Raw genomic sequence first — 14,049 nt, 5'->3', positions numbered from 1 at the left:
AAGAATTCCAAACTTCTAAGAATGTGTTTAAAATCAAAGACCAGTGGAATTCTGGATACTTTTTTCTTTAAAACTAGATGCCAACACATAGAGGCCAAAAGTAGAGCAACTCATTGTGAATGTGCTAGCTTCCAAAAGCTTGTTTGCAGGTCACTTAATTGGAACTTGGAATACAGTCTTCCATTGAAACAATGTTATAAATGCTAATTCTTTTCCCAAGCCTTCCCACAAAAGCTCATAAGTAGTTTAAAAAGAAAATTAACATTAGACACTTTAAAACAAACAAAAATGTGCTCATGTAGAAGATACAAAATATAACTCCTAATCTTGCCTGATTCCTACATCTCTTCCCCATATTTGTATGTAAGCTTTCTAAGTGATTAACTACAAATAAGTCTCTTGAAAGGGAAACATTACATTATTTGGTTTCAAGGTCACTTGAAACCTGCATTTCCCTCTATTATAAGTTACCCTACCTCCTCCAAAACCAGTAACTGCTGTTGAACCTGTATTATGAAACCACCATTACACTGTATTTATTATTTTTAAGTATTCTGGTTATAACTTGGAATGACAGAAACACGCTTTTGCCATGAAACAACAGCAGAGAGAGAGAGAGCAAGAGCGAAAGAGCGTGTATGTGTGCGCACCTACTCTTGAACAAACACCAGTCTAGGTATGGGCATGCACTAAAAACCTTGTGAGGAAGACAAGTGTCAAGTTGCAAGGATGACAAATGGCATACAGAAAGCTGTGAAAGCCTTTAGCTGACAGGAATGGGGCAAGGAAAGGGATAGTTGACCTAGACGAGGTGGTCATGGGTAGAGAGGTTTGAGCTGAGATTGCGGCATTAACAAAACCAAGAGGAGCAAAGAGAAAGCTCCAGCCAGAGAAGGCTTTTCCTGGGGCCAAGGGAACCTGGCAAGCCCAAGGAAGGGTAGAAGAGCTCGGGCAGAAAAAGCAAGGGCTGAAAGAGAGACGAACAACGACAAAACCTCAGAGAACATGGAAAAGAGGTTGTCTTTATCCTGTCGATGGGAAAATCCTGAAGTATATAAGCAGGTTGGTGACATGGCTATATTTGGGTTTAAAAAATAGTCATCTAAAGGAGGTATTATCACCCACCTCATTTTACACCTGAACAAACTGAAACTTGAAAAATTTAGGTAACCTGACCTGCACATGCAGCAGAGTCTGTGACTCAGCTGGGACTAACAAGTCTGTCAGACCCAAAGCCTACACTCTTTCCAGCATCTACACAACTTTACAGGGGTAGAGAGGCAGAAACAAAGGCTACAGCAGGTTAAAGGATGAAAACTAAAAGCTGCGGACAGGACTCTCATCCCCTTTCTCCCTTCACCTTTGTGATGCAAAGCCTAGAAGTTAGTGGTGAAAGGAAAGAATTTTTTTCTCTTCCTTCCTCTCAATCCCCTTCCCCACCTTCCCTATCCCATCAGCACATCATCCCATCAGTCTTCTCCGGAAGGGGTAAGAAGTCATAACACAGCTAGGAGGGGAGAGAGGGCAGACATGGGGGTGATGCAGAGATGCTGCTCAGTCTCCCCTAGGAGTAAGGAATACAGGTGAAGGGAGAAGCAGAAAATGAGCGGCCTAGGGAAAGCGACACCCAGAGGTGTTCATCGAACATCTAGATTGAGAGACTGTCAAATCAAAATACAGAACCTGGATTCTCTTCCAATCACAAATCATGTGTCCAAAGGGAAGTCACTTCAACTGTCTGACATTCAGTGTCCTTAGGACCTGGCTTCTGTCTGGCTGCTCATGAAAGCAGCAGCACCTTTCACTCCCTGAGCTCTTCTAATCCCCATAGGTATACGTGATCCTAAATTTCAAACCAAACTTGCAAGTATTTTAATAAAATGTATAATTGCTGATTACACTAACTTTGTATTGCCTAAACACTTTTAATGACTATTGCACTAGGACCTTTAATTTTTTTTTTTTTTTTTTTTTTTTTTTTTTTGAGATACAGTCTGGCTCTGTCACCCAGGCTGGAGTGCAGTGGCGCAACCTTGGCTCACTGCAACCTCTGCCTCCTGGACTCAAGCAATCCTCCCACCTCAGCCTCCCAAGTAGCTAGGACCACAGGTGTGAGCCACCATGCCCAGCTAGTTTTTGTATATTTAGTAAAGATGGGGTTTTGCCATGTTGCCCAGGCTGGTCTCAAACTCCTGGGCTTGAGGGATCCATCCACCTCAGCTTCCCAAAGTGCTGGGATTACAGGCATGAGCCACCACACCTGGCCCTTATTAGGACTTTAAAAAAGTATTCCTCAACCAAAGGAATCAAATATGTATCAGTAAAATCAGAATATGATTCTTCAGTACATCAAATCTAAAATCTTATATGGCTAGGTAACTCTTCTCTTGTTATGTATATCTTCTCCCCAGCTAAACTGTGTCTCACAGACTAGATATTTCCTAGAATGACCCAAAATAATTTATTTTTTCTTTTGATATTTATTTCTTTCATTTTAATTTTGATTTGATTTTTAACAATTTGTTAGCATTCCCTAGAGACATTCTAGTTAAACAAGGGGAAAGGCAATGTGGAAATGTGCCTGGTCAAAGAGATTATCACCCACAATCAAACAGAAATTCAAATCTGGCTCGTAAATTGGGCCAAGGGGTAAAAACAGTCAGTCTTCCAAGTGAGGTGTTCTTTCCTGAGGGATTTTAATTCCTACCTCACCGCTTCAGTGGTTGTAATGAGATGCAGTAGTTTTCTCTCTCAGGGGTTTCTCAGTATGAGCTAACTGGCTAGTTCCATTTCCTATTATTTATTGCATTAATTTTTCAGATTTTAATAGATTTTTACCAAGTTTAATGGTGCAATATTAAGTTGTTACAATACTGAGTAATTTTTTAAAGAAACTATGTTGAAATAATCACTATAATAAACAAGATTAAGCAGCAAGAAACCCCAGTTTACCTTCCCAACAGAGATCTCAGAATCCTCTTTTTTCAACTGGTCACTTCTCTCTACTTCCAAAAGTTCCCTCAGATAAAATGAACAAACACTTGCAAATGACCTTGACATGCCATCTAGCAACAATTTTTCAAGTGGATTTTGCAAAATTACCGTTTAAATATGATTGTCTAAATATTTTTGGAGGCTGAGGTGGAAAGACTGCTCGAGTCCAGGAGTTCAAAGCTGCAGTGAGCTATGACTGCGCCATTGCACTCCAGCCTGGGTGCCAGAGCAAGACCCTGTCTCAGAAAAATAAATGATATTTTCTAAACCTGTTGTTTAAATACATTTCTATTACTTAAACAGAAATATTCCCTGGACAGTCCTGCTAAAATGCCACCAAATACTCTTAAAAGCTAAGAGCAAGTGGGCTAATAAGCATTTAGTGTACTTTAAATTTAGAATAAAATTTCACAGTAAAAATAACTTTTTAAAAATAGCACCTCTTTGTTGGTGATTGGAATGGACAGGAAATAGTTGGGTTGATAATCTTTTCTCTTTTTTTTCCTCTTCTTTACTTGATCACTCTTGACCCATTCATTTTCTTGACTTCTCTTCAAATTTATTTGAGGTTCATCAGTGACTAGAGGAAAAAAGTCAAACAATACGTCTAATACATTTAAACAAAGAATACAGTCAGAAAAAAAAACAAGCAATATTTAAGTAGCAATCATTCATCAGTGTCATTTTCAAATCTAAAGCAGGAGTTTGCAAACATTTCTGTAAAGGACCTCATAGTAAATAGTTTAGGCATTGCAGATGACATAGTCTCTGCCGTTAACTACTCAACTCTGCTGTAGACAAAACATAAATGAGTGGGTACAGTTGTGTTCCTGCTTTATTTTCAAAGCAGGGTGGTTAACTAGATTTGGCCTGAGGGCCATAGTGAGCTGACTCATGATCTGAAGCACAGCTCCCGGCACCACAATGTTCATAACACTAAGAAAGATCATTTCTTCAACCATCCTGTATAGGTATGTTTGTAACTTCTAGGGTATAACCCTACTGCCACACAAAGTTTTGGTCTGGGGCCACTGTCACACTATAAACTATTTGTTGCAAAAATTAAGAGAATGCTTTGGAAACTTCCATAGCAATGGGGCAGAATAATTTGGTCTGCTGAATTTTGATTCCTACTTTGTAGGTCTTTTCTTTTATTTCATTTTCTAATAATTTCATTTTTATTGTATTTTACAAAAGTATCCATTGGCAACAAACAGGAAATTTTTTTAAAAAACTGATCCTTGGCCAGGCTCGGTGGCTCACGCCTGTAATCCCAGCACTTTGGGAGGCCGAGGTAGGCGAATCACGAGGTCAGGAGATCAAGACCATCCTGGCTAACACGGTGAAACCTCGTCTCTACTAAAAATATAAAAAATTAGCTGGGTGTGCTGGCGGGCACCTGTAGTCCCAGCTACTCAGGAGGCTGAGGCAGGAGAATGGCATGAACCCGGGAGGCAGAGCTTGGAGTGAGCCGAGATGGCGCCACTGCAGTCCAGCCTGGGCGACATAGGGAGACTCCGTCTCAAAAATAAAAAATAAAAAAAATAAAATAAACTGATCCTTAACAAAAGGTAATCTGAGAAGCGTTTACAATACCACTTTTTAAAGTAATCCTTGTAAGACTCATTTACAACATCTAACAATTCTAATTACGAAGCATGCTCCCAGAAATAATTACTAAATCTGTGTGAAATGCCATCATCTTTTTTTTTTTTAACAGATTCTATCAGGGCTTCCATATGCATGCAAAACTACAATCCATTAATTGAGCTTCCAAGCCATGTCTTCTTGAATAGTAGTTTACTGTTCAAAATACAGTTCCCCTGCAGGGCATGGTGGCTCACACCTGTAATCCCAGCACTTTGGGAGGCTGAAGCAGGAAGACCACTTGAGGTCAGGAGTGTGAGACCAGCCTGGGCAATAAGGTGAAACCCGATCTCCTCTAAAAATACAAAAATTAGCCAGGCATGGTAGCACATGCCTGTAGTCTCAGCTACTTGGGAGGATGAGGCACAAAATCGCTTGAACCCAGGAGGCTGAGGTTGCAGTTACCCAAGACGATGCCACTGCACTCCAGCCTGGACAATGGAGTGAGACTGTCTCCAAAAAACAAAACAAAACAAAATAGAGTACCTCACAGAGACTTTGTGAAAATTCAGATATATTTTCTGAGGTGTTATTTTGAAAAAGGAAGGAAAGAACCACTTTACCTTACATTCAATCCTATTCGGTTGGTTTCATCTTTGGGATCAACTCTAATAGACCACAGTAACTGCCTGCACACAATGCCTTAAGAAGGATTGTGAAAAGAAGTCTGGGCTCAACCCACAGCCCAATGCCTGTGTGCATATGCAACCCTGCTTTAACTGAATCCCTTATTTTACACGATAAAACAGAAAAGCAGAAAAACTTTGCTACTGTATCAAATTGCTTCTCTACTGAAGTTCTGCACAACTAGTTAACATTACACATAAAACCACAGAGCAAAAATAATTCTTATTCTGTTTCTCTTTGAGATATTAATAGTAAACAATTTTAAGTTAATGCCTCAAATAGTATTTTAATGCTAATTTCTAAGAAAAATAGTACAGCGTGTTTAAAATTAAAAAGCTAAGAGTGTGTAGAAATAGATATGTTTTCTTTCCACAACATATATTTGTAAGACCTACAAAATGGGGTAAACTAAGAGCAAGGTGGCCTGGGCAATATATCTGACCTATCATTATGAATTAAGGCAAACTTATCTGGTGTGTTCATGCATCTATTTCATCACTATATCTCTCAACAATATGTCTAATGATTAATGTGGCTAATGATGGCTCTTCATGATTAGAGGATACACGTTTAAAATATAAATTATTATTAGCTTCTTTTACACACCTAACCTTATCAGAACTTTACAGATTTTATTACTAAGAAATAGTTTGTAGCATTTTTATCTGTGTTATAAGAATTATGTGAATTGTCTCATTCATGATGCCATTGGGTTTTATTTCTTACGTTAAGAGTTTTAATACAGCAAATCAAATCAATATATCACTGGGCTGCCTGCAATTTTACACATCTAAGAAAAGGTCCTACATCTAACCGCAGTAATATGAATATACTAATTTTAAACAGAAGTAACAAAATATGCTAATGAAGAACACATATATTTTAAATCCACTTCTAAATACATTTCTAGCCCACCACCACCTACTGTTAATAAATTAGTACTCTGAAAATGAAAGCCAATTTTAATATAGTTGGAACCAGAGCACCTGGGTTAGAATCCTGGCTCTCCCATATACTAGCTGTGTGACTGTGTGATTTTAGATGAGCACATAAACTCTCTTTATTCAGTTTCCCTGTGTAATTTTAGAATAATAATAATAGCTACTTCATAGGATCTTTTTGAGGATTGAGTCAGTTAATACATAAAAACATTTAGACCACTTCCTAGTACAAAGTAAACACTATTATTAGCTATTATAATTATTAGATAATACTCAGAACTAAACATAATTAGGAAGATAAATCTGTATCTGCTAAAGAACATTTAGTAAACTCCAGGCTGGGTGTGGTGGCTCATGCCTGTAATCTCAGCACTTTGGGAGGCTGAGGCGGGAGGATCACGAGGTCAGGAGATCAAGACCACCCTGGCTAACACGGTGAAACCCCGTCTCTACTAAAAATACAAAAAAATTAGCCAGGCGTGGTGGCGGCCGCCTGTAGTCCCAGCTAGTCGGGAAGCTGAGGCAGGAGAATGGCGTGAACCCGGGAGGCGGAGCTTGCAGGGAGCCGAGATTGCGCCACTGCACACTCCAGCCTGGGTGACAGAGCAAGACTCCGTCTCAAAAAAAAAAAAGGAAACTCCAAAAAGAAACAGATGATTTATAAACTCTCCATTGTTTTTACTCATCCAGACCACTTGCACCTTCTATGAGTATGGAAAATGAAAAGCTGCCCTGAACAGTTCTTTTTTTGTTATTTTTTTGTTTTGTTTTGCGATAGGATCTCACTCTGTCACCCAAGCTGGAGTGCAGTGATGCAATCATAGCTCACTGTAACCTCGAACTCCTGGGGCTCAAATGATCCTCCCACCTCAGCCTCTCCAAGTAGCTGGGACTACAGGTATGCACCACCACAGCTCATTAATTTTTCATTTTTTGTAGAGGTGGGGGGTCTCACTATGTTGCCCAGGCTGGTCTTGAACTCCTGGGCTCAAGCAATCCTCCCACCTTAGCTTCCTAACATGCTGGGATTACAGGCATGAGCTACCACACCCATCCCTGAACAGTTTTTTAAATTAAATATAATGTTGAAAAATAAACTTCAAAAGCAAGACCCCCTTTTTTTAAGGTAAAATTACAAATCAATTCTAAATAAGTTCCTAGCATCCATCCCCTTATATTTCATTGTCCAAATCACCACACAGGGCTAACCCCAAGCAACACAGGATGCTGGGATGGTGAATCTGGCAGCTATCAACCTGTACTGTACTGGGAAAAAAATACAAAAGATAGAAGGGGCAACAGCAGTTGAGAAAATGACTAGTACTGTGTGTTTCAATTTATAGAGGCAGCACTGGATAGTGAAAAGGCCAATGACCTGAAGACTAGATTTCCAACAAGCATCTTTTAATTAAGTAACTTAATAGGTTTATCTGAGAACTTAAAAATCTTACTAATCCTTGGAGAAAGAGCTGATTCCAGGTCTGGAGCATACAATGTATGAGAGTTCTGGAAATTCAAAGACTCCTAGGGTCATATGAGAAGATCTCTAAATTCAATTTAAATGTCTTCTCATTGGCCAAAGATGGGACAATTTGGGCACCAAATAGAATAAACTTCAGTGGTGTTAAATACATCAAATATGCTTAAATCCATCCATTCTTAATGATACTAAAAAAAATTAAAGCCAAAAACTCACAGGTCACCTTTGGAGGAATCAAGAGAAACATGATTCTAAATATCTGATGATAACAGAAAAAAGTCAAGCATTTATTCCATCTTTCCTTATAACCAAATAGTCATATAGGAAATTAAATAGCTAGCTAAGGTAAAGTTCTTTATAGAAATTTCAAGCTAATTAATGCAAAAAGATAGTTAGAATATCACCATTTCAAAATGCTTAACAAAGTAAGAGATCAACCCAATGACCATCAATGGATGATCCATTAGATGGAAGGCTGATGGGGAACTTTAATAATAGATACTTTAGAGTAATAAGACCTGAAGCCACTGATCAATCTTAAAGTTGCAAAAAGGCAAGACAAGCAAACATTATTTGCCTACTGATATCACACTACAGGAAATTCAAAATACTATCTTTGGCCAGGCACAGTGGCTCATGCCTGTAATCTTAGCACTTTGTGAGACCTAGGTGGGAGGACCACTAAAGGCAAGGAATTTAAAACCAGCCTGGGCAACACAGCAAGACCCCATCTCTACAAAAAATTTAGAAATTAACCAGGCATTGTGGTATGCACCTATAGTCCCAGCTACTTGAGGTGGGAGAATCACTTGAGCCCAGGAGTTCGAGGTTACGGTGAGCTATGATCATGCCACTGTACTCCAGTGTGGATGACAGGGTGAGGCCCTGTCTCTCAGAAAGAAAAAAAAAATACTATCTTTGGAACATTCTTACAAATGTCAGAAACTTAATTAAGCCTCTTGATCTAACTACCAGTTTACTAGAAGAGACAGAAAAAAATTTTAAATGACCAGAATAGCAAAACTTCTACACAACCTGATTTCTTCAACAATAAACACACACATACACATACCCAAAAGGAAAAAAGGAGATGTATACATGAAAAGAGACTCAAGAGATGTGTCAGTTAAATATAGTGCATACATTTTGGTAACTAATTCAAATAATCCAGATTTTTTAAAATTATGACATCATCAGAGATTGTCTTGCTATTTGATGACATTAAGAATTACCAGTATTTTTTGGTATAGTAAGGATATTTTGAATTTTTTCTTAAAGATTCTTTACCTTTTAAAGAAATATACTAAAGTATTTACAGATAAAGTAATATGTCTGGGATCTACCTCAAAATAATCCAGTAAAGAAGAGGTAATGAATACATGAGGCTTCTTTTCCTATTTTCTCTAATATATGCTTGAAAGTTTCTACAATGCAACATTTAAAAAAAAAAAAAAAAAAACCAGGGACAGGGAGGAACGTTTAGACAATCTCTCTCTCGGGGTCTCTTCCAGTTCTAGCTTTCTGTGATTTGTGGTAAAGGTACTAACTGTTAACACTTGTACTAATTACGACAATTCGCGGTGATATTAAATAATGGATTCAAGATTGAGACTCATAAACCTACCGTCTAGGTTATTTTTTTCCCAAATTGCAAGCATCAACCCATTAGTGGGTTATGAAATCAACTTAGAAGATGATAAAGAACACTTTTTTTTTTCTGAGGCAGAGTTTTGCTCTTGTTGCCCAGGCTGGAGTGCAATGGAGCGATCTCTGCTCACTGCAACCTCTGCCTCCCAAGTTCAAGTGATTCTCCTGCCTCAGCCTCCCGAGTAACTGGGATTACAGGTGCCCACCATGCCCAGCTAATTTTTTGTATTTTTAGTAGAGACAGGTTTTCACCATATCGGCCAGGATGGTCTCGAACTCCTTACCTCAGGTGATCCACGTTCCTCAGCCTCCCAAAGTGCTGGGATTACAGGTGTGAGCCACCATATCTGGCCAATAAAGAGCACTTTTTAAAGAATGGAATGGAATGAGACAGAAGTCATGTAGATAGTATATTGCTCACAGTTAGTATAAGTATTGTTTTATGAAATTTTTATTTCCATTTTTTGCATACACTGTTTATTGGGTGGCCATGTATAGTACATTCCTTACTGTGAAGATAAGATATATAATCATTTTTTCTGTATTTTACTCACACTCCAATATGAACAATACCAAAAAGGGGGACAGAATTAACACAGTATTTCAAAGACCACTTGACACTACGTTGTTTTCTACCTTACCTATTTAACACTACCTTATCTATTTAATACTAAACTGTCTTCCCATCTGTAGCAACTTATTTTTGCCATTTCAAACATCCTATAAATCCATTTTGCAGAAAAAAAAATCATAATCTCTCAAGGTAATGGTTATAACATATAACATAACCATTCTGGTATCAGGAGAATGACATAGTGTAAAACCCCAACCCAGAATACTTTCAGGCAAAAATAAAGTAGGACATGGTTTGTCTAAATTTATTTAGTTTTCTATAATTTTACCAATAACTATTTAACTTTCCTTTGAACTGGATAATCTAAAATTTTCTTTTGTTAGGCATCACAGACAGTGTGTAGTTTTAAAATACCTAATGACAGATGGGGAAAAAAGGAATCCTGTATTTATTGCTACAGTACAGTTTTACCAACCCTTGTAATACACTTTTCTTAATTCCGTGAGCCCTGCTGATTTATCATACAATTGATACACATGGAACCCAATCTCTCTCTTTTTTTTTTTTTTTTTGAGATGGAGTCTTGCTCTGTCGTCCAGGCTGGAGTGCACTGGCGCAATCTCGGCTCACTGCAAGCTCCACCTCCTGGGTTCACGCCATTCTCCTGCCTCAGCCTCCCGAGTAGCTAGGACTACAGGCACACGCCACCATGCCCAGCTAATTTTTTTTGTATTTTTAGTAGAGACGGGGTTTCACCGTGTTAGCCAGGATGGTCTCAATCTCCTGACCTCATGATCCACCTGCCCTGGCCTCCCAAAGTGCTGGGATTACCGGCGTGAGCCACCGCGCCCGGACTTTTTTTTTTTTTTTTTTTTTGAGATGGAGTCTTGCTTTGTTGCCCAGGCTGCAGTGCAGTGGTGCAATCTCAGCCCACTGCAACCTCCACCTCCCAGGTTCAAGCGATTCTCATGTTTCAGCCTCCCAAACAGCTGGGACTACAAGCATGTACCACCATGCCCAGCTAATCTTTGTATTTTTAGTAGACATGGGGTTTCGCATGTTGGCCAGGCTGGTCTCCAACTCCTGACCTCAAGTGATCCGCCCTCCTCGGCCTCCCAAAGTGCTGAGATTACAGGCGTGAGCCACCATGCCCGGCCCCAATATTTCTTCTCTCTTGTTTGCATACCATCTCTGATTTTATCTGTAAAGTTTATTTATATATGGTCAAAGTATAAAATCCATGTGCTTTTCATTACTGAACTCCATTTTATTTCTCACTTTGAAATTATAATGTAGGTTCTAAAATACAACTGGATATTATTCTTTATTTTTAGTTTCATATGAAAATATAAGGAACAAAATATTTATGTAATCATCTAGTTTACCAATTAGAATTTCAAAAATCAATGACCATAGAACAAAATGTAGAAAAATTTGGCCACACGCCCAGGACCTCTCAACTGATTATTTAGAGTAACTTCATTGGTTAGCAAAAAAGTCATCAGTTGGAGTACAGCTCATAAACCCATCTTACAAATTTAATTTATTCCACTTGTTAATTTTCATAATGATTTCAGTAGCCATTTTAATGTGTTGTAATGAATCTGGTCTTGCTGACAAAGGCTGTAACTCTCTGATTCGTGTATTTGTTTTTTTAACTGAAGCACCACGTGTAATTTTATGTAAATTATCTAATTTTTTCTCAAGTTCTATTTATTCCCTCAAAAACTACAAAGAAATGAATGATGAGAAAAATTAAGTCATCCATCCGTTACAGTGGGTTCACTGTTTTCACACTTACTCTTAGCTAAAAGGCTGAGAATGAATTAGATTTGTTTTGATATTTTATTTTTTCTTGTTATTTAGGCAGCTAAAATCTTCAAAGTAACCATTCCTAAAATTCCTTAGCTATATGACTTAGAACACTATCTTCTATATTTCATAGAATATTTTTTTTGAGACTGAGTTTCACTCTTGTTGTCCAGGCTGGAGTACAATGGCACAATCTTGACTCACCGCAACCTCCACTTCCTAGGTTCAAGCGATTCTCCTGCCTCAGCCTCCCGAGTAGCTGGGATTACAGGCACATGCCACCACACCTGGCTAATTTTTTGTATTTTTAGTAGAGATAGGGTTTCACCATGTTGGCCAGGCTGGTCTCAAACCCCTGACCTCAGGTGATCCACCCGCCTCAGCCTCCCAAAGTGCTGGGATTACAGGCGTGAGCCACCACACCCGGCCATATATTTCACAGAATTATTCCCCTTTAGTATCTCAATAATCTTTGGCAAATTACTAAAACTTTCTAAAAAAAAAAAAAAAAACCTTACCTTCTCCCTCTTTAAGTTTCTATGAGGATTATGTGCTGGGTGCAGTGGCTCATGCTTGTAATCCCAGCACTTTGGGAGGCTGAGGCAGGTGGATCACTTGAGCCCAGGAGTTTGAAACCAGCCTGACCAACATGATGAAACCCTGTCTCTACTAAAAATACAAAAATTAGCTGAGTGTGGTGGTGGGCACCTGTAATCCCAGCTACTCGGGAGGCTGAGGCAGAAGAATTGCTTGAACCCAGGAGGCAGAGGTTGCAGTGGGCTGAGATCACACCACTACACTCCAGCCTGGGTGACAGCACCAGACTACATCTCAAAAAACAAAAAAAAATTTCTAAGAGGTTTATGTGAGAAAATGTAAAGCATTTAGCAATTTAGCAATGTGCTGGAGGAGCTCAATATTATTATTATAAAATATTTCTCTTAAAGGGAAATGTTTTATAAATAATTTAGCAAATACATGTAAAAAAAATCCTGGTGAAACTAAATTAATGAAAATGTACTGAGGCTAGTTACGTTTTAAGGACTTCACATGTATTGAGGAATTGAATCTTTCCAACAATCCTGTGAGACAGCTACCATTATTATGCCAATGTCAATGTCATCGATAATGAATGAACTTGAGCCTGGAAAAAGTACACACTAGCTGAACTAACTGTCCTCAGCTCAGCACCAATAACAGTACCTGGTACATAACACACTCAATAAATATGAGTTGAATTAATTTAGTGATTGGGCTTGTTCCAATTTTTATTCATTTTCTTATTTTTTTAACAAAAGAAAAGATATCAATCATTTATGTTATTTGGGGCAGATATTTGCCTTAACCTCTCTCATAATAACATTTGGAATATGCAGTATATGCTTCCCCAATTAATTATAGAGGATGCAGAAAACAATTTATCTTTTATTTTCTTAACTGACTCAGGGTAACCACCTACTATATCAAGTACAAAGATTCGATCTTTATTTGATATAGCATTTTTGTATAAAAAAGTTTTAGGTGAAGGTAAGTTTCAATTTATATTTTAAGATGTTTAAAATCTAAGAATTTTTTAAATGTAACAACTTGTTAGGATTAATAAGTAGCAAAATTACGATTTCCCATATCTCTAAAATCTTCAGTTATTACAGAGTAGAATTCTGTGTGAGGTAAAATAAGAATTATAAGCATTTTACTATAAGGAGAACTGAATTCCACATTTAGGGAAGACATGACACAAAAAAAAGAAAATCAAAAGATTTTATTTAAATGTGGCTTAAGACCAGGCATAGTGGTGCATACCTGTTTTCCCAGCTACTCAAGAGACTGAGGTGGGCGGATCACTGGAGTCCAGGAGTTTGAGACTAGCCTAGGCAACATAGTGAGATCCCATCCCTAAATAAATTCGATAAATGTGGCTTGATGGTTAAGAACTGTGATTCCTTTAAGAGACTAGAATCAATTAAACTAAAACTCTCCACAAAGTCACACTGTGGGAAGCATACTAAGCTATTCCCAACAGCAGAATGACTCTCCATTCTACTTTCGAATGCAGAACAGTAGCAACCCAAATGCTTTCCTGGATGGTTTACTGGGTTTATAATCAACTGACCCACAACATTTCCCTTGTAAACAGCAAAGACCCCATCCAAGTCAACCAGGCACTAAGCTGGATTTTCTCCTAAAACGTGTCCACCCTATGGAGCCAAAGGTGTGGCACAGGTTGTACTGTCTCCTCATCATTTCTTTTTTGTTTTGTTTCTTGAGACACAGTCTGGCTGTGTTGCCCAGGCTGGAGTGCAGTGGCGCAATCTCGGCTCACTGCA

The 14,049-nt window shown here is 38.4% G+C and overlaps 1 protein-coding gene across 8 annotated transcripts in view; it reads right to left on the bottom strand.

The window, feature by feature from the left end:
* The window catches only part of AKAP7 (A-kinase anchoring protein 7), a 148,987-nt gene that overhangs the window by 120,172 nt on the left and 14,766 nt on the right, over window positions 1-14,049 (bottom strand). For all 8 annotated transcript variants that reach the window (XR_010158196.1, XR_010158197.1, XR_010158198.1 and 5 more), the window contains exon 3: window positions 3,435-3,574. Coding sequence is in view for 4 of the 8 variants with exons in the window: in XM_518739.8 (XP_518739.4) it covers window positions 3,435-3,574 (140 nt within the window). In the remaining 4 variants the exon portion in view is untranslated. The remainder of the gene's footprint in view (window positions 1-3,434; window positions 3,575-14,049) is intronic.

The sequence above is a fragment of the Pan troglodytes genome, chromosome 5 (genome assembly GCF_028858775.2).
Source record: "Pan troglodytes isolate AG18354 chromosome 5, NHGRI_mPanTro3-v2.0_pri, whole genome shotgun sequence".
In the NCBI taxonomy this organism is placed as follows: Eukaryota; Metazoa; Chordata; class Mammalia; order Primates; family Hominidae; genus Pan; species Pan troglodytes.
This window is presented reverse-complemented; position numbering and strand designations above follow the sequence as displayed.